Below are 22,343 nucleotides of genomic sequence, written 5' to 3'. Positions count from 1 at the left end.
CTTATCTGTGTCTAGTTTTGGGTCTTGGCTGGAAGCAAATAAAGAGAATTATGCAAATTATCTGTCATCACTGCTCAGATTAGCTAAATGACAATACAGTCCTCTGCTACCTATTAATAGGCCACTGGATCCTAAACTAATCTAAGGAAGTATATACAGTGTTTGTCACAGTGCCTGTCTGCCTAGCACTAGGTGCTAAATAAATGTTAACTTCCTTCACTTTTATCTGTTTTCTCTCTTTGCCTTAACTAGCCTTGTTCCCCAGTCAAGGTATAAGTACATTTTTATACTTGAGCATGGTAAAAGAAAAACCAATTAACTTCTTGACATCGATATCCAGACCATTGCATTTGCAAACCTCAGTGCTCATTGTACATAGGGAAGAGTTTACAAATAATCTCTTACATCTAAGGGGAAAACCCTGAGCTAAATTCTTCTCCATTTAGACAAAGTTAATGTGAGTCCTTTGGAAAATCCCCAGACAGAGGAAGGAACATTTGGCCCACAGGCCTGACTCAGCCCACTGCCTGATTTCATCCAGCCTGGGGGTGAGATAACTCTGAGCAGCCCTGTACATAACACCTTGAGAACAACTCCTACCCTTGAGCCACAGGGGCCTGCTGGGGTCACCCCATTTAGAAAAGTCACTGGAGGTTTAAGGATCTAAGCAACCGTAAGGATGCAAATTACCATTTCAAAGGGAAGTAAAGCCAAGAACCTGGTCTCACTCCAGATTCTAGAATTTAGGAAAGCTTTCTTACCTACTTCTCTTTCCCTTTTTTTTTTTTTTTTTTTTTACAAATCCATTCCTTTATATAAAGATAGAAATACAGATATATTTTTGGCTTTCTCGAAGGGCCTCCCTCTCTCTGTGTATTTCTCTGTTCCCTAACTCTCTCCCTTTCCGTGTCTTACCTCCCCTTCCCCTTTGTTTATCTGTGTCCATTCCAGGGGTCCAGCTTCCTCCCTCCATCACCAGTCCTCTCCAACCCCATTGCCCCCTCTCTTCTCCACCTTCATCTCTCCTCCTGTCTCTTCTCCAGTCTCTCCAGCTAAGACTCCTATTATTGTCTTCTCTCCCTGAAAGATAAAGCTGAATTCCAGGTCCTGGCTTTGTTGTCTTGTAAGACTGTTATTTTTCCTTATACTATATTTCAAAGGCAGAAGGGCACTGTGGTACAATAGAGAGAGCATGAGACTCGGGAGCCAGAGACGTGGCTCACATTTGTAAAATGAGGATCACTCCATAAAGGACATCAGTGTTGCATCCATTCTAAAGTTCTTAAGGGACCTTGGTGATTATTATACAAATAAATAAAATTGATAGGGAATTAATAAAAATAATAAGAATAGCAAACATTTATACAGTCATTACTATGTGTCAAGAACTACAAATATTAGCTCACTGAATCCTCAAACCACCATATGAAGTTGGCACTAAGAGTTGTGCAGAGAGGGTGAGATTTTTTAAAAAGGAGAAAGAAAGTGAGATCATGAATAAATGTTTTCTCTTGCAAACATTTCCTTTACTATTGTTTTTACACTTTTAAAACAAGGCTGTAGAGTTGACCATTTCCATTTCACTAAGAAAATCAAGTTTTAAATTAAGTTTTAATTTAAGTTTTAAATTAAGTCCCATTTTACTTATACACAGTCATCTGCTGATTTTTTTTTCCTTGAAGGACAGGGACCTTCACAGAAAAAAAAAGTTCTAGGTTCTTGTGATCAACTGATGTACCAACCCTTCCTTTTATGAACTGAAAATTATGTTTCACAAGATTCATAATAATGTGATTATACAGTAGAGCATGTCAACATCAATTCAATATCAAAAAGACATCTTCACAAGAGCCATCACAGTGCAAACATAGTCATTATGTGTTAACTGATACAGTTAAAGGTTGACCTTGATGTCCCCCGTCTGGGAGAATAGCGGAGCTTTTTTTGCTTTTAACAGATTGATAAAGATTCCTTTTAGGAACCAATGTTCCTGGGAGTTATTATAATAGTTAGATAACTACTGAGCACAGAGGAGATTACTACACTTAAAAAAAAAAAAAAAGTAACACAGACGGCCTTCACAGGCCACTGCAAATTGTCCCTACTCCTAACACATGTTTACCTTCAAGATAGGATACTTCTGGGACTCATTTCTCTAGAAAGTACATTACCTCTCTTTAAAAATGTATTTTTAAATTGCTCCACTTTATTCACAGAAATGAAACCTATTCTTCTGAGACTTCTGATATACAAACATACAAATTATAAACAGAAACTGCTTGGCCTTTAAAAGGTTATACAATTTCTAGGTGTATATTCTTTCTCATACTTATGGTAAAATAAAATAGGGACACTTCTCTAATGCCATGGATTCAATTTTAAAAATAAACTCACACAAGTTCAATTCTGGTAATGCAAACATGCTGGGTTGCAATTTAAGTTACCTTATATTATCTATAATAAAAGGTTTGCTAAATAAATTAATAGTACAATCAGTAGTAGTAACTCCAAAATTTCTATATATGATGGTGCTTAGGGGCTACAGTCTGGTTGGAGTAGAAGCCAGTTGACTTAGTATTTTAAAGCTGGATTTGCACAGGGAGCACCTTTTTACTTTGATGATGTGCTCATATGTAAATAATAAAAGTAGTACAGATTTTTTTAAATATCGCATGTATATTTTACATAAAATTGAGAAAACATTAATTGTTCACACCAAAGGATATCTATTTATTTGTTTGTTTGTCTGTTTATTTATTGTGACTTTAGATGGCTGATGGGGATATTATTAGAGGGAGAATTAATATCTTCCCCTACTCCAACCCCAAGCATCTCCTGATAATCAGTAAAGGAATGTTGCCTAAAGTAACCACTGTTTCTAAAAACTTTAGTAATGACTAAAGTATACACAGAAGTGTACAGTATACATAGAAACAGTGAATAGACAAATGATACATCATTAGCTAGACACTACAGATTCATATAGACCCACCATTTAGCCCTTCCCAGAGAGGCTGAGACTAGCTACTGGCCATTGGAAGAGCTGAGATGGGAAACCAGCATGGCGTCTCCAAATTCACACTCTTTCTCCCACTTCACCAGGGCCAGTTTGGAAAGAGGATGGCTCAGTAATCCTTTGAGAGCCACCAATTCAGTTATCACATATTCCTGGAACTAACAAAATAGAATTTATGGAATGCAGACTTTTCCTTAATCTAGACTCTTCATAATAGACTATGTTGTTATTTCACTGCATTTATTTTTATATTCTGGTTACATATTTAAGTATCACCTACTCAACTACATACCCCGTGTGTGTGTGTGTGTGTGTGTGTGTTTGTGTGTGTGTATATGCAAACACACATAGTACGTGCTTAATAAATATTTGCTGAATAAATAAATGGATGATTCAATGAGATTTTATTAAACCATGAAAATATTGCTGCTGTATAAACAGTGATTTATATGACAGTATCCGAAATTATTGATCTCTAAGAGTTATAAAGTTATTTAATTCCTTCATCCATAAAAGGCCTCTGAAAAAATGCCAGAATTTGTGTCTAAAACGGTGTTTGTAAGTACACTTTCCTGAGCAGAGATTCCAAAGCTTTCATCAGATTCTCCAATGGAGATCTGTGATCCTGAAAAGATAAAGAATTACTAACCTAATGTATCCTCTCTATTAAATCTCCTCTGTCATATAAGCAACCAACCCAGCTATGCTTACATACCCCCAGTAACAAGAAACTCACCACCGTATGAGGTAGTCCAAGGTATTTTCATATTTCACGGCTTCACTCATGATCGACCACAGTTCCATCCTCCAGAGTCACATAGAACATACCCAGTCCCTAGGCCACTTGGCAGCTCTTTATGTGTTTTTAGGTGGCCGTCATAACCCATCCTATCTTCTCTTGTGCAGGCTGTAAATCTTCAGTTCTTTCAACCAGAGTCCAGGTTTCTGCTACCATCTCTGCTCCGGTGCTCTCAGTACCCTCAGGACTTGGCCCAGCCCTGCATGTGGTCAACCCTCCCGGAGCCAAGCACAACTCTCAGCTCCTGGTTCTGGGCACCTTGAGTTAATAAGAGTAAGAGTTCCTCACCCGGGGGGAAGCTGGCTTGCCCCATTGACTGAGAGTTAACTATGGTTCAATAAAGCGCCTCTATTTTTTTCTTTATATGTGTTGCAGTTTCACTGTGACCCTCCTATTCTGTTCATAGAGTTAGTTTGAGAATCCTACTGCAAGAAAAATCTCTGGATTCTCTAGTTCTGTCATTCCAAGTTTTAGCTACTGTCCCCCTCACCCAGCTTTTCTCTCTCACTCTAGTTCAGATAGGTTTTCATCTAGGTTAATGCCTTACAAGTATGCTACTTTCACCGCACAGTCTTTTATGCTTATCTTGTATATAATGTCCAGAATTTTTAGCTGTACTTAGCAACAGGGATAAGGAAAAGCTGTCTACTCCATCTTTCCAGAAGTATTAATCTATTTATGGAAGACTTTTAAATGTATAGAGCTGTAAGACTAGCATACAAGTACCTACAAGCCCACAGGGCCAATTAATTTAAGCTTGGGGGGAGAGGTGGGGGTGAGGTGCAAGGGCTGGCTTTCACTGTGATAGCCTCTCTGGGAGACAGCCTCTTCCAGACTACCATGCACACCTGGGGCAGCTTTCTACATTTACTGCCTTTCCACTGAGCAGGAGATTAAGAATAGACCTCACCTGGCCCCTATGGGCACACCTCAGCCCTGCTCCAGCCACAGTTCACTCTTTAGGACATGAAGAATGGGGTGGGTCGCCACTCCAACTGTACTCTTCATAGCCAAAATGTCTCCCAATGTGGATTGCCAGAACCAACTTCTCCCCAGCCCCACTCTTCCTCGCTCTCCTGCCATTCCCCACTAACATTTGGCTGAGGTTCAGCTAAGCACAGCAAGCATTTTCTATTAAAACACCTAGGGCTGAGGTGACATGATTTTTTCTCAATCTTTATTCTCTTAGACCTCTCTTCTGTATCTGACAGTGCTACCAGGCTTCCTATTAGTAGTTCCTTACAGATGTAGAGTAATTTGCAATTTGCATGTACCTCCTCTTGTTATCTCATTTTATCCTCAAAACAGCCCTGTAAGGTAGCCAGGACAATGATATCATGCCCATTTTACATATGAAGAAACAGACATAAAGCAAATTTGCCCACATTGACATGATATTAGGTGCCAAAGCCACGACTAGACAAATCTGTCTTCTCGGTCAAGACTAATTCTATACCATGCCATCTTGATTTCCATGATACTACAATAATGAAGGGAGTTACCATCTAATTGCCAGGCACTCTACAAGACCTAGTGCCACATACACAGAATCTAAGGCTGAGAGAGGTTCAATAACTGGCCTAATGCCACTCAGCTAGTAAGACACAAGGAGCACTTGCTCTGTTCTTGGCCCTTTGTTCCTCCCATACTACATCATCTCTTTCAAAAAACTAATTTATTCTATGGCTTTTCTTCTAATTTTTAAAAATTTTTTTATTTATTTTTGGCTGTATTGGGTCTTCATTCCTGCTCACAGGCTTTCTCTAGTTGCAGCAAGCAGGGGCTACTCTTCGTTGCAGTGCGGGGCTTCTCTTGCGGAGCACAGGCTCTAGGCATGCGGACTTCAGTAGTTGTGGCACGCGGGCTCTAGAGCACAGGCTCAGTAGTTGTGGTGCACAGGATTAGCTGTTCCGTGGCATGCGTGATCTTCCCAGACCAGGGCTCGAACCTATGTCCCCTACATTGACAGATGGATTCTTAACCACTGAACCACCAGGGAAGTCCCCCCTTTTCTAATTTCTAAACCTTTATCTACAATCCTGTTTGCATCTCCAAAATCCATTCCTTAATATACAGAGCCAAGTGGAGATTTCCACTCAAAGGCTTTTTCTTCATTTTGAGCCCCATATGACAAAAATGAATGCATTATCCTCATCTGTCTGACCAGTGCCCCCTCCCACTTCTCTATAGCACCATCATTCTCCCAGCCATAGGAACAGAACCTTAGAGTTGATTCATTCCTCCCTTCATCCCCCGTGTCCTGTCAGTCACAAAGTCCTGTTGAATGTTCCCACGAAGTGCTCATCTTTCCTCCTCTTTCTTCCCAGGTACCTTCCTCTTCATTCCCATGTTTATTTAATCAAGCCTCTGAAACTGATGTTATTGAGTCAGGCTTCTTTCAGCAAAAGTGCAGGTTTCAGGATCATCCCCGTTGAGTTCATCATCTATGCCACTGTTGGACTAATCGTCCTTAACATAGCTTTATACAGTCATTCCTCAGTATTCACTAGGAATTGGTTCCAGGACCCCGTGTAAATACCAATATCCATGGATGCTCAAGTCCCTTACATAAAATGGTATAGTATAGTGGGCCCTTCATATCAGTGAAGGTGGATGTGGAACCCAAGGATACAGAGGGCTGACTGTATTACTTCCCTCACGTATAAACCTTCAAAGGTCCCAGAATCCATATAAAAGGAGTCTAGAGTCCCATGAATAGCTTTCAAACCCCCCCAGAATCTGTCTCCCTGAACCCGAATGGGCAGGTTAAAACACGCTGGTCATTGCTCATCTCTATGTCATCACCCATGTCTCTCCCCTCACCTAAAACTGCCTTTCTGCCACTTCTGCTTATTTCTAATCTATCTATCCTTTAGATGTAAGTCACACTCCACCTCTTTCAAGACACCAGGTACCCTGGAACCCATAAAATTATGAAATTTGTACAGTGCTTATAGCTTGTAGCGTCCATCCAAGCACCAGGCTGGACAAACTACCTTTGTTTTGTGTGGGTAACTCACATCTCCCATCTAGACAGTAAGCTTGGAGGAATGGAGAAAGAGGACCTAGTTCATGTTCCATCATTCCCCACAGCTCCTAGCAAAATGCTGAGCAGAAGGAGGAGAGTCAATAAATCAGTGCTTCTTAAAGTTTTAACAGGCATTTGGCAGGCTTGTTTCCCTGAATTGAGGTCCATGAATCGCTTCACGTGATCTTGAAGCAGGTCATCTACAGACCACATTTTGAGAGGCCTGATATTTTGGGATCTGTTGAAAAATTCATGCCAAAGGGAGATGTGACACTGCTTTTTATTCTTACGCTCACCAACTGGATCAGCAGTAACTTGAATACACACAACTTTCTGTTGTCCAAGATTTGTTTTTAAAAAATGAAGACTTGCTATGCATAAAACAATATTCTAGATACTTTTTTTACTTTTTGTTGTTGTTGTTGTTGTTGCGGTACGCGGGCCTCTCACCACTGTGGCCTCTCCCATCGCAGAGCACAGGCTCCGGACGCACAGGCTTAGCGGCCATGGCTCACGGGCACAGCCGCTCCGCGGCACATGGGATCCTCCCAGACCGGGGCACAAACCCGCGCCTGCATAGGCAGGCGGACTCCCAACCACTGCACCACCAGGGAAGCCCTAGATACTTTTAAGGATGAGAGATAGTCAACAAATTCCCCACATTCAGGAAGCAAGAATTTGGTCTATAACTGGTTTTATAACAATCTCATGCAGTAGATGAATTGAAAAATCCATTTGGGGATTGGACATGGAAGTCAGAATGCAGAACAGTTCCAGCTAAGAATGTAAATCATTAGGCAACTCAGCAAACATAATTTTACAATAAATAATCTGGCATAAACATGCAGATTGTGAGGCAGAGGACTAAGGACAGAATCATATGATGCTTTTAGCAATATGGAATTAGTTAATGAATTACCCAAACATTTTAGAATATATCAAATATTTATGGAATTAGAGTCTATAGTAAAAAAAATGAAAAAGATAGTTCAGGAAAAAAGAATAAATAAAAGAGATGCTTGCAGATAGCATGTTTCACATTTAGGTTAATAACCCCAAATTGTATAAAACTGTAGTTCTCAAGAGGCAAATATGTTACATTATAGAGTTTTTCTCAACAATGGAGAACTATAGAAGAATTTAAAGATGGCTACAATTCTGTGGAGAGTGCATATTTTAGAGAGCCAATTTGAAGTTAACTGTGGTTTTTGTGATGAGTACTGTTTCTGGTTTCATTTGTGAGCGGTTCACTCTTGAGAAATATGCCTTCTCTAACAACCACAGATAAGGTTAGGGGTATTGTTTTCTCTTATGAAGGAATAAAGATCTTGGTATAACTTAACACTTTCCTTTCTGTTGCCCCCAATAAACAGCAACCTCACTTGTGCTTAAATATCAGTAACTGAGAGGCAATCTATCTCTTTTCTGGGTAATTCTAATTATTAGAACTTCCTCCTTCATTAAATTGAAATGTGTTTCTCTGATTTACCCACCAGTCCCAATTTTGCCTTGTGAAATCACCTCGGTCAAGTCTTCATTTGGTTAATAAGATTTCTTCTAGTATTTGAATTTTACTTTCAGATCTCCTTTCATTCTCTTATTCTGGCTAAAAAGTCTTAATTTCTTCAACCATTTCTCAAACAGCATTTTTTTTTTCTAGAAGCCACACCAATCTAGTCACCTTTCACTATACTATAGTGTCTCTAAACCATGGCACCCATCATTTAGTATAAGATTCCAAATTCTGTCTGCCTAGAACAGAATCTAGGGGAACTATTACCTCATATAATGTGTACCCAAGACTTTCTATTAATACTACCTAAAATTACATAAGATATTTTAGTAATTTCACCATACCACTAGTTCATATTTAGTTAATTACAACCCTCAAAGTTCCCATCCCCCACAATGAACTATTTTAAGTTGTGTCTCCTACATTCTGAACATATTAAATAGAATTTGCAGAACCTACAGTCAGAAATTGATAATTTTACAGGCTACTATTCTTCCCTCCCCTCTAAAATCCCCTAGCTTTGAAGCCCAGGCCACTGTGTCCTTTCCTAAAGATATCAGCACCAGTTCACTGTATTCTCCAATTGCTGCAATCTTTGCAATTTCAGAAATCATGTAGGTAATTATCTCACTCCCAGCCTTGCCATTCTTCTGGACACCACTCCTCTGATGACCTTGTCCTCCACTACATCTGTCTCCCAATCCCCTCAATAAGTGTACCCCCTCCATAATCTCCATATCAAACACACCATCTTGAATCTTATCCTTTCAGCTCCCTTACTCTAGTACCCCGGCTCCTGCTCTTCTTCAACCCTTCCAGTATGCACAACCCACTGTTCACATCACCTTTTCACTGTGCTTCATCCCCCTCTGTCCTCCTTCCTCCTCCCCAGATCCACAACCCGACAGTACTCTCACTGCCTTGCACATATCCTTAACTCCACTGCCCATCTCATCTTGTCATACTTACCAGAAAAAAACAAAAACCAATCCAACTGTCCACCTACTTGAAATCAACACTGATGGGAAAAAAAGACAACATGTATGGTAACTGGCCTCACTTTAAGCTCATGACCTTCAACTCCAAGTGGGCACTGGGGATGCTTAGAATTCCTACCATTTCCCCTTGACGTTTCATTCTCCCAATCTCCTACACAAACCTTGTATACCTTCTCCCCTCCTCTCAAACTTCCAACTCCACTCTTGCCTTCACTCTGCTGTTGACCTTTGTTCCTATTTCACTGAACTTCCACCTATCCTCAGCCCCACCCGTGCACCTGTGCCCCCTTCTCTGTCTTTCCTCCAGTTATATCCGTGAACTGTCCTTACGTCTATCTAACATCATCCCTCCACTGTGTCCTGATCCATTTCCCCTCACCTGCTCAGGGACATAGTACAGGAAACGCCCCCTCCCTCTCCTGTACCATCCATCTCTCCACCCCTATTAAATCATTTGTATCATCTTACAAATACACTTTAATACCCCCCCATAGTAAAAAATAATTAAATAAAACTTTCCCTTCTCTTGATCCCAACCCTCCAGGTAGTTATGTTTCTATTTTTCTAGTTTCCTCCTTCAAAAGAGTTATGTCTATAATATTGTCTCTCGTTTTCTCCTTTCTCATTTTCCCTAAAACCCATTCCAACCAAAGTTTTCCCCCAACACTTCACAATAAAATAGCTTCATCAAATTCATGGCTTCCTCATTGTCAAATCCAATGGCTGATTCTCAGTCCTCATCTTACCCAACCTACAAGCAGCATTTGACAGAGTCAATCATTCCATCCCTCTTAACATACATTTCTCTGCCTTCTGGCATCCCACTTTTTCAGTTCTCCCTCTACATCATTAAGCCATTTTTACTCAGTTTCCTTTGCTTGAAACTGAGTATTTGGGTATCCCAGGACTCCTTGACCTCTTTACTGTCAAAACTCACTCTCTCTTGGTGATCTCAACTCTATAACAACAACTCCAAAATTTACATACCCAGACCAGACCATTCCCCACCCCTGACCTCCACACTACCTGCTTGACATCACTGCTTGGCTATCTAATGAGCATTTCAGAGTTAGCATTTGCAAAACCAAACTCCTGGCTTTTCCCCAAAACCTGCCCCTCCCAAAGTCTTCCCAATCCCAGCTAATAGCAACTCCATTCTTGCATTTGCTCAGGCCATAAAATGGTGTCATCCTTAACTCTTTTCTCTCACACCTGTACAAAACCCATTAGGGATACACTGTTATCTTTACATTTAGAATATCTGTAGAATCCAAGCACTTTTCACCTCCTCCAATGTATCACCCCAGTACAAGCCACTATCATCTCTTGCTTGCATTATTACAATGGCTTCCTAGTTGGTCATTCTTGCTCCATATTCCTCCCCTCCTCCCCCATTTTAGATTCTCAACACAGTACAGAGTGATCCATTAAACTTAATTTAAAGCTTAACACTAAACATGTTCCTCCCCTACTGCAAACCCTCCAGTGGCTCCCATCAAACTCAGAGTAATATCCAAAACTCTTAAAATGGCCTATAGGACCTAATCTGCCCATCACCCCTCACCCTGCACTCTGAGCCCATCTCCTACCATTTTCACCTTGTTCACCCCACTTCAGTGACCTCCCTGCCATTCCAGGGAGTACTTTCACCCAGGGCCTTTGCACAGACTATTCCTCTGCCTAAAATGATCTTCTGCATCTGCATGACTTACTCTGTCACTTTCTTAAAGTCTTTGCTTTAATACCACCTTATCAAAGAGGACTTTTTTGACTATCTCTCTCACTCTACTGCTCTATTTTAACTTTCTCCTTAGGACTTATCATACCTTGACATATATTTTTTGTTCTTTGTCTCCTCTCTGTCTTCTCTCCTTCCCTGCCTACATACATACACACACACACACACACACACACACAGAGTAGGATATATAATTTATAGGAGATAAACTTTTATCTGTCCTTTTCTGTACTGTACCCTTAGTGCTTAGAACAATGCCTGGCATAGAGCAGGGGTTCAATAAATAATAGTATAATCATGAATTAATTAAATAATGCTCTATTGCCAAATTTGATAACAATGGTTGCTGCTGAAGAGGGATAACAGCTGGCTGGTTGAAAGACTGAGTGTGAATACTTCCTTTTCTATGTATACCCTTTTGTAGCTTTTAAATTTTAATATCACGTGCATGTGCTTTCTTACCCCAACAAGGAATTTTTTTAATTAGAGTAAAAAGTTATTTTAATAAACAGAATTTGCTTTTGAGTTAACATTAAAATCAAAAATTTTAAATAGCAGTGCTACCCTCTACCATATCAATCATCTTTTGAAACTTTGTGCCATTTGCAAAATTAAAGAGCTTGCTTTCTAATGTAAGTTGAGTACTTTCTAGAGTTCCTGTGTATAATAAGTGCTATGCATATGTTGGTGATTCAGAATATGAAAAAGAGAAAATTATGTTTTATGGGCATTATTTTTTTAGTGAACCAATGGGAATTGCTGGTGATCAATATGTTTATTATTTTCTAAGGGTTTATAAGTACTCAGCATAATAATGCATTCTTAGATTCCACCAGCACTCAGCAACAAATATATTGGCTTGTAAGTTTTAAATATCCATTGTTTTCCCTTTTCTGAAAATCATTCCCCATTTCAACTTTTCTAAAATTAGCCTTATTCTCAAGAGATACTAGAAATGACATCAAAACTGCTCACCAGGGCTTCCCTGGTGGCGCAGTGGTTGAGAATCCACCTGCCGATGCAGGGGACGCGGGTTCGTGCCCTGGTCCGGGAAGATCCCACGTGCCGCGGAGCAGCTGGGCCCGTGAGCCGTGGCCGCTGAGCCTGTGCGTCCGGAGCCTGTGCTCCGCAACGGGAGAGGCCACAACAGTGAGAGGCCCGCGTACCACAAAAAAAAAAAAAAAAAAAAAACTGCTCACCACACTCATTCTATACCATGAGATATAAAGTAGTTGGCTCCGAAGAGCCAATCTTATCAGAGCAGTGATACAGTATTCTACTTGCTGTTTACTTATCCTGGGCTTCCAGTCTTTCTTTCCGTGTGTTTTAGATTGCCCAGCTTAAGAATCACTGTCCATTTTAATTATTTATTTTTAAATGATCAACTTTCGTGAACTTCCATTATCTCACATAGATATGACTAAAAAAATAGAAAAAAAAAGTTTTCCTTGTGATGAGAACTCAAACTCTCTTAACAACTTTCATATATAACATACAGCACTTTTAATTATATTAATTATGTTGTACATTACATCCTGAGTACTTATTTATCTTATCTGGAAGTTTGTACCTTTTGACTGCCTTCATCCAATTCCCCCTCCACCCACCCCCCACCTCTGGTAACAACAAATCTGATCTCTTTTTCTATGAGTTTGTTTGTTTGTTTGTTTTGGAAGTATAATTGACCTATAATACTATGTTAGTTCCTGTTACACAACATAGTGGTTCAATATTCCTATACATTTCAAAATGATCACTGTCCATTTTAAATAATATGGGTTAAATGTGAACTGAGAAACTCTTCCCTCTCCTTTTCTTCATTATTCTCACTAGAGCATCTTCCACAAGCAGTGAGCCTCTCTAGTTCATGTTCTTCTCATTGTTCTTTTTGCCCTCAAATATTATTTAAACAAATAAAACTGGTTGTCTTTAATCTTTTGACCATATTCTTTCATGGAAAGCATTCTTGTGTGGATGTATTAGTCTCTTGAAATATGTCTTTTATTTTCACTGCCGTCTATATTTTACAGTGCCTTTTCTCAAATCTCCCTTAGTCACCACTGAGATAATTTCCTTTAACTTTAAAATAAAAGCACTACTAATACAAGGATCTCTGAGTACTATTCAGCCACAGTTACTTCTATGAAGAGGACAGAATTATCTAGATAGTTAGATAGATAGATTTTGTTTTTCCCCCAGCTACGCCCTTTGAGCAAGCTATGCTAGTATTTATTTATCCTATGTCGACCTCAGAAAACTAATTCATGCCTGTGTGCCCATGTGGTTAGATTATTATAATACCCTTCTAAACAATCTTCCAGCAACGACTTGGGAATGAGGAAAATGAAAAATGACATAAAAGAACTGTTTAACTAAATACTAATGTGAAACAGAAAGGTGCACATGTTCTAGGAAACCAAAACCGGTGTTTAGCACAGATCCTTACACAAAGGGGGCATTCAATAAATCTACTAAATTGAGTTGAATCTAAATGGTCTCTCACTTTACAGATAATAAAAAATTTCCATAAAATTTTTGGAAATTTTGTCTATCTTCCAGGCTATGCAAGATAGATAGTATAATGAACAAAATAATACACAACTCTTCTCCAAACCCTCAGAGTCAGAAGTAGATGAACAGCCTAGAGAAGAGTTGGGAGCAGGGAGGTCTATGGTGTATCTGAGGGATAATGAGTAGGATGGGTTTCCTGGAACAGTGAGTTCATGAAAAGGATGTTATGCTGAAAGCTCTGATAAAATTTATTTATCAATGTATTTTTAGGGTATGTAAGTGTTTCTTAATTTTAATTTAACCTAATTTGAATTCCCAATATGAAAGGATAAGTACTGTAGTTACTGCCAGAAATGTCATTGATTATATTCAGAGCCTATGTCCAGAGAAATAAATTGCATTAGAAACTCTTATTTTTCTTATAGTTTCAGTAAAATATTGTAAAAGCTAGTGTAGTGTTCCTTCCCATTTCAATAGAACTGTAGCTTTCTTAAAAGATGAAAGAAAACAGAAGACTGAAATTTACACCTTCTGAAGAGGATTGCTGGGAATGACTCAAAAATTTTAAAAAATGTGCACATCTATCAAGCACATCCACAAGAAAAGACAGCTAATCCAGTCTCTACATGGATTTTAGAAGATGATTGGTAATGTGTATGGTACAATTTACTATATTAAACAGAATAAATGCAGGACATATAAACATTTCTGAAAGGTATTTAAATCATGATAGATTAAGAATAGTTTTTTCCAATAGAGTATCACATTCAGCATTTGAAAAATATAAATTTATGAGCACTGTAGTCCAAGTAAATTGGAAAAATACCTCTCTTTCCTTCTCTCACTTCCCTCCCCCTTGGCAATCATCTAGAAATTTAAGTCAAATTATCTATAAGGCAATATCACTAAAGCAAATCATCACACTGGGCTGCTTTCTCCAGACCATTCTCCATTCTCTTATTAATTTTGCCTTCCATGCATGAATCAGTCAATGAGTTAATTTCCAAAGTGGCCAATGAGTTAATTCTTACCATTGCATTTTGTTCAAATATTCTATTTTAAATTCTTCCTTTAAACAAAGGGTGATTCTTCTATCCTTGTGTTATTGTATGCTCCTTTTGAATAGCTTCCAGGAATAAAATAACTGATCGTGAAAAAACAAAAGTGTTGCTCTTCACATTCTTTGTATAAAGTTATTCGATGATGGCACTGTTTCATGATTAACAATCTAACAAGTTGTAGCCTACATATAGTGCATTAAATGTTCCCTTGGCAACAGACATCATATCACATGCCCATTATCAATTTTAGACATGAAAAAATATAGCTTTAGAAAAAAGTGTTACTTTTTGTTAAGGACATTCCCATCTCATAAAAGGGACAGAAGCAATGAGAATATCTGTACTGATGGAGTACAGGTGGAGAATACAGTTCTGACAGAGTTTTATAGTGCAACTTTAATGATGTTTAAATATATATTCATTCCAGGACATCACTGAGAAATATTTTTGGAAATATTTCTTTAGGAACTTTAATTACCATCAATGTATAAAAATAAATAACAGAATTTCTGTCCAGATAGCATAATTAGTGGTGTTTTTCAGAAAAAAAGTTTTTAAAACATCAATATCTGTCTTAAATTTTAGAATTCCATTTGAGAAAGAAACAAAAGCTATTTACAGTGCATCACACTCAAAGTCTAAGTTACTTCTTAGTTTGATTTGAGTCCCAAAGAGCACCATTCTTTTAAAAAAAGGAAAGCCATGGGCTTCATAGGCTTCCTCTGGATTTTGTCCCTGATTAAGTTGAGAATGCACCTGCTGACTGTGCTTATTGCAGCAGAACTGCCAAAACAACACATAAGGAAGCTGGCCCCGATTTTATTTGAATTTTTCAAGATCTAGTTATTTATTTAGATATCATTTGTGGCATCTGGGACTCTTATAACAGCCCATACAGTCTACTAAAAAAGAAACATACAACTTAAAACATTAAATAACCAACAACTATATGAGAAATTCCCTCAAGCAACAATAATAAACTTAAAAGTTTCTATATAAATATGCAAACTATGTGCAGCTTCTGCATCCCTTCATTCTCCGCCCATCCAAAGTTAGCATCATGTTCAATTTTATTAGTGTATTTGTTGCCTAGGATAGGAAACCCCTAATATATTCAACAAAGTAAACTATTTCTATAATAATATTAAAAATTGCAAATGCCTACTTTGTCACAGTTGTTCTAGGCATTTTGTATATAGCAACCATTTTAGTGGATAGTATGTTACTGAACAGGGGGCGCTTAGCTTCCTCTCCCTAGTTCACCTAACCCTGGGGACACCAATGGAGGGTGGGCAATGTTTATAAATGATTTACTTTGATGACAGTGGATAAAGGTTTTGTACTATGAGCTACTCTCAACGAAGAATGGTAATGGTAAACCAATGAAATGTGTACCTTCCTTTGTCTATTAGCTTCTGCCATCTTCTTTTGCAATTATAAAAAGTTTTGTTTTCTCTCCATTTAGATGAAGAAGTTGAGATATCTCTTAGTCTGAAATCCTCCCCTCCTCCATATAATAACTAATATATGACAAGTGGGGTTTTCTGCTTTTGAGTCTTTCTTTCCTTTTCCTCTCTTTTTTCTTTCTTTACTTTTTTTCTTCCCTTCATGTTTTATTCGACACATTCCCTAAACCTCCTTTCCTCAGCTCAAATCGTTTGTACTAGAGAAGAATTAAGACTACCTGAGGACTACCTAAGACACTCCACACGACCCTTAAGAGAGGCAATGTCTTAAGAAAGGGGTTCCCCTAAATCAGCTGCCATTAACAAGCATGCCAGTCCCGCCCTTCCTGCCCCTCCTGCAGAATCACCCAGCACCTGGCCTTCAAGAGCTACATTTCCAAAACTACACAACTCTCATTCCACCACAGCAAAGCTTTCTCCAGAAACAACACAACACAGCACCCACTCCCTGGAAACACAGAGCTACCCAAGCCGGCAGCCCCTCCCCAAAGCTCGTCTCAGGCAGCCTTCGGACAGAATGCTTCAGGATGCCTGGTCCCAGCTGAGCACCCACGTGCTCCAGTTCGTAAGGGGAAGTCAGGCGAAAGGAGGGCGAACCCAGGGCAATTTCCAAAGGACGAGACAGGTTCAGACAGATGGTAAACTGTGCCTGAACACTCACCGCCGCTCAAGCCCTCTAACACCTCAGCCAGCGACCGGTCTAAAGGGTTGCAAGTTTCACAGCTAGCTTCGAGATGGGAGCATCCAGACAGCTGGGAAAGAAGGGTTCTGGGCGGGAGCCGCCACAACTCCCAACCTTCTGGCAACGCTGTCCCTCTGGAATTAGACACACCTTGGCGTTTCGGTTTAGTGTGCGGGGGGAGGGGGAGATAGAGGAGGTGAAGGGAAAGGGGCTAGGAGTAGGGTGTGGCGATTCTTGGAGGGAAGGGAGAGTTAAAGTCACATCTCTGCCCTGGATCGAGCAGGGTCTGGGGGCAGCAGGCCCGCCCGTCGCTTTGTTGTCAGCGTCCCCTGTCGCTGGCGCGCGCCGGGCGCATAAACACGCCTCAGAATATCTTCCCAACTGGCCAAGCGGGCCCTACGGCCCCCAGCCCCTTCCAAGAAGGAAAAAACTTGTACACAGGCGCGGCGGCAGCCAGGATGCTGCGGTTTGCCTGTGAGAACAACTTTGAAAGCCGGAAAAATAATGATAATGAAATAAAAGGATCAATAGTATTTTGTTTTCCTCCGAGCCTTTGGAAAAATAAAATTTCTGTCCCTACCAGTCCGCTAATATTTACAGTCGCCTGTGGTGAAGGGGGGTTAAGGTTGGTGCTCAAGATTGCGCGAGGTAGGTGCATAGGCGAGCTGCAGAGAAGGGGACCGGCTGGGGGACCCGAGTCCCCGACGCCATTTGCGGGGCAGCGGCGCCCGCCCGCCTTACCTGTGGATGCAGTTTCCATGGCAACGGGCGGCGGCCGGGCGGGGCCCGAGCCCAGTTCCCGCGGCGTAGCTTCTCGGGCCGCGGAGCCCAGCCCAGGTCCGGGCTTCCCCGCCTGCGGCTCGGGCTTGGCCCCTTTCGGCGTCACCGCTTCTTCCTCTCCCTCGCCCCGGTCCCCGAACCACTGGGACCCGGGACTGGCCAGCGGCAGCAGCTCTTCTTTGGGTTCGGGCGGCGCGGCCATAGCTGGCAGTTCCCCGGGCGCAGTGACGGCTGCTTGGCGGGGCCGAGGTGCAGTGACTGGGCGGGCGGGCGGGCGGGCCGGCAGGCGCTCCCTGCTGCTGCCCCCGCCGGGACTCAGGGTTTGGGAAGGTTGCGGTGTCAGCGCCGCCGCCGCCGCAGCTGCTGCAACTCCGGCCGAGCTGCTACCAGCCGCTTTTCGCGTTTCAGCTCCTCCTCCTCCCCCTCCACTTCCTCCCGGCCCCGCCCCGGCGGCTGCCTGCGCTCCTCCTCCTATTCCCGGCGCCGCCGCCGCTGCTGCTTCGCTACTCCCAAGCCTGTCATTACGCAGGTGAAAAAGGCCTGCTTGGTCCGAGTCTTCCTTTGCACACGTCAGCCACCGATCTCCAGGCCTAGATTAGGGGATGTGCCACATCCACTTGAATCTTCCTCTCATTTGGGGGAGAATCAGAGAGGCATGAGCAGGCAGAAACAGCCCCCAGCTGAAGAGTGACTGATTAGGCAAGCTGCCCTCCCAACTCATAAAGTTAAACCTGGACTGGTGTCCTGGGACCCAAGGCAAAGAAAGGGGGCTGGAGCCCTCAAGGCCACAGTTCTGAGGGTGACCAGTATCATCTGTGGAGGGGACTGGTCTTCGCGGGGAGGGGTGAAGATGGTTGTTGACAGATGGAGACGAGGGAATCTGCAACCCAGAGGTTAAATGCTGCATCCATAAACTGTTTCCAAAACAGAACCTAAAATAGTGGAGTATAGGAAAGAGCTTTCAGGAGACCCTCCGAAAAAAAGCTTACCAGACTTCATTCCTACTAGCACTGAGGGCGAATAAGACAGCAATAGGCGGGACAAAAACAATGTATGTTTCCTTTCAGAAACCCTGAGCCAAAGCCATACAAACTATAAGCTATCTGTACAGTCTATTTTATTTGAGAAGTTGGACATTCCAGAAAGCTTGCTGCTGCTTCCCCACCCACCCATTTTCCTTTACAGCTCTCTCTGATAAGATGGAAGATATTTGACAGATAAACAGAAACTCAGAGGAGGGAAGTCACTTGGCTTATAATGTATTATTCCTATATTTAGATACATCTTTTCAAACGAGCCTTGTGCTTTATTGGTTCCTAAATTGTCTATGAAATGATGTGGTTGGAAAAAAAATAACACACAGTCCAACACACAGGGTGGAGGAATAAGCCCATCCACTACCCCTTCTCTAGAGAAGGTGGGGCATCAGGCAAGCTACTGTGAGGCTTTGTGGGATTGCTAAGCCACTATAGACATGCTGAGGATTTCATACCTGTCCATCTATATATTCAAAGGCCAACTTCAGCACCATGCAGATGCTCCTCAAAAATGCTGAAAGTTAAAAGCCTGAATTATGCCCACCCTTTTGTTCTGTTCAGTGACAATAAATTAGAGAAAATGTGTTCACTCAATAGACAAGAAATATGGCCTACTAGGGCCAGATACCCCTGGGGATATGATGATCACCAAAATTTTACATTATTGATATGTTCAAAAATTATGATGGACATTTTCATTAGCCTGATTGTGGTGATAGCTTCACAGGGGTATACATATGTCAAAATTCATCAGATCACTTACTGTAAATATGTGCAATTTAGTGTATGTTAATAATACCTGAATAAAGCTATTTTTTTAAGTTACCCCCTTCGACATTAACAATTATAGGTTACCATGAGCCTGTTTAAGAAATCTTTAAGGTGAAAAGCTATTACACTATTCTCTTTCCATTAAGCTTAATCCTTTCATATAATCAGGGGCATTTCTGAGTTTTTTTAAATCCATTGTTTAGAATATCAGAAATACCAGATGGAAATTTCTCACAGTTTCATTATTGACAACATGCCAAGAATATAGAAAACTAATGACATAACACTAAGTGCTTATCGATGGGTACTGAATATTTGAGAATTGTTATGGTAAGGGAATTACATACAGAATTATATGGAGAATGTTATTTTGTTTCTCTGAGAAACACTAATGAAAGTCATCAGTTAAAAAAACTGGAGTAACTATGCAAGCCTCATGACTTCCTTACACCTAAAATGATAAGGAGTTTTTGGATATGGTTCCAATTCTTTTTCGTGGTTCATCAGATACTGATTGATACTCTAATTGAGAATATGTGAAAGAAATAGCCAGTTAAAGTATATTTAGATTTTACTTGTTAGAGAAAATTGAAATTTTCCATTTTGATTGAAAATTTTCATTTCCATTTCCCATTTAATTGAAATTCCACTTTGATAAATTATTGTATTTTGCTCTGCTGAAAAGAGGTGTTCACACTGTTTAGTTTTAGCAATTTTCACAACTATCTTTATTCATTAGGTTCTACTACTGGATGTGGACAAATAATTATCTATTTGGGTGAAGGAATTTTCAACTTTATGCTATGGTTTGAAATTACCAATGTCTATCACTATCACTTATTTTACATTTGCACCCCTTGTGAACTGACAAAGCTTGACTAATAGGAAGATGTATGGGCATAACACACAGTTAACAATGGGATTCCAGGGCTTGCAGAGTCGCTCTAAGTTATGAGTTGTTCTAAAATGCTTTTGTGACAAAGAAAAATGGGGTTGGCACTTTTAAAGGAGTCATAGCAAGGATAGTTGAGACAAAAGAACTGTCAGGTTTTGTTCACTTTTTCAAAAGAAGGAATCTGGTGAGGAGCATTTATTTGACACTAGCTTCTTAACTTAGATCAAAGCTTATATCATGGGGAAAGAAGTGTGGGGACATGGAGAAAGAGTACCACAAGTAACACTTTAACCAAGATGAAGTCCTTTCCAGCCTCAATATGAAAGTTATTTAATCGTTCTGTGCCTAAGTTTCCTCATTTGTAATCTGGATATTTTAATAGCACCTTCTGCAAAGGATTTGGGGGAGCACTAAATGAGTTGATGTAGGTAACGCATGTTATTAAGATTTAATTGCACATGCCAAATTAATTCCAGAAAATGGCTTATAATGGTTAGCACTCTGCCTGCATATTTCTATTTGTAAAGACCAGAGCGTCAACAGTAACCATTTCAGGCATTCAAAGCAAATTAGATAAGGAATGATATTGAGTGGCTATTGATCTGTTTCTACTAGTAGTTTCTATATTCTGAAAGGCAAACCTTACATAAAGAGAAATATACTTCAAAGGTTCTTCTAAGTAGTTGTGCAAAACACACATACGCATGTATACATATTTCAACTTGCCATTCCTATATCAGGAATGGCAAATAGAGCTCATTGATAGATTAGTAATGAATGCTTGGGGCATTCATTCTGTGTTGGGGCATTCATTCTGTGTTGAGAAAGAGTCTGATCACATTCAGAGTCAGTAAAAAAAAGCGTCTAGAAAGGTAAGCAATTCAGGCAAGTGAGGGGGGTGTGGCAGCACATGCCAAGTATTTGCCTTCTTTGGTTTATTTAAAAACTTTTAGCATCCAAGCCAAGGCTCTACTTTTGAACCTTTTTAAGAGAGACTGCAACTGTGGAAACACTCCCATCGACTTAGTAAGATAAGTGTTTGACTCAAGATGAGACTCACACTGGAGCCTCAGATTTCTCTGAAATCATTACGTGTGGGGTTGGTTCAGGACTTAATTTGTCTATGGAGCATCCAGCTCATTTTGCAACATGGTTTTCACCCTTCCACAATATGTAGAAGCTCTTGAATTTGATCAGGAAGAGTTCTCCAATTCCTACTGCAGTGAAAGAATGTTTAGATTGAAACTAATTTATAGAGGCTACAGGCTGGTGCCCGAGACAGCTGTGTTTTCTCCAGGAGACCACTACATCATTCACAAATGTCGCACAGCGCATTTGGAACACACCAGGCTCCTTCTGTCCATAGGGAGTGGCTGCTGTTACTTAATCTGCCATCCAAGGGGATAAAACATAGATACTTCTAATGCATAAAACATAGATGCTTCCCACTCCAGTAGGGGTGGAAAGAAGAGAGTTGATCACTTTTCATTGAACCCAGTTTCGTTTTTCTTATTTAATTTGCACATCTGAGTAAAACTACAAAGACTTTTAAATTTATTTGGGCAAAAACATGAATTAGGACATCTGAAACTTGAATTCTTCATGCTTTGGACTCACAAAGCCTCTCTTAAAAATTCTGAGCTTGACAAGAAAACTGAAATATATACATGATAAAGGTAAATTTTCTTTGAATAGGTTCTTTGAAGTTTACAAACAGATCTCGTTTAATACATGCACATATACATGATTTTAATTTCCAAAATTTGATAAGAAAAATAACTCACTGTAATTATTAATTTTTTATTTATTTGATGACCAATGAATCTGGAGTTTTTTCATGTGCTTCTTGATAATTTGTATTTCTTTTTAAAAATAACAGCTTTATTGAGATATAATTTGCATACAGTACAATTTAAAGTATATAATTCAATAATTTTAACTATCTTCACATGGTTGTGCAATAATCACCACAATCTATTTTAAAACATTTTCATCATTCCAAAATGAAACCTCATACACATTATCAGTCACTCTCCATCCCTACCACC

The 22,343-nt window shown here is 40.2% G+C and overlaps 1 protein-coding gene across 2 annotated transcripts in view; it reads right to left on the bottom strand.

Moving 5' to 3' along the window:
• Positions 1-18,285, bottom strand: part of RTN1 (reticulon 1) — a 240,355-nt gene extending 222,070 nt beyond the window's left edge. The window contains exon 1 of one of the 2 annotated variants that reach the window (XM_067028402.1): positions 17,554-18,285. In XM_067028402.1, the coding sequence (XP_066884503.1) occupies positions 17,554-17,794 (241 nt within the window). In that variant the 5' untranslated portion in view covers positions 17,795-18,285. The remainder of the gene's footprint in view (positions 1-17,553) is intronic. The other variant, XM_059059704.2, reaches the window with a different exon arrangement.
• Between the last annotated feature and the right edge of the window lie 4,058 nt (positions 18,286-22,343).

The sequence above is a fragment of the Kogia breviceps genome, chromosome 3, assembly GCF_026419965.1.
Source record: "Kogia breviceps isolate mKogBre1 chromosome 3, mKogBre1 haplotype 1, whole genome shotgun sequence".
NCBI lineage: Eukaryota > Metazoa > Chordata > Mammalia > Artiodactyla > Physeteridae > Kogia > Kogia breviceps.
Note: the sequence above shows the minus strand (reverse complement) of the source record. Positions and strands in the feature narration are given on the sequence as shown.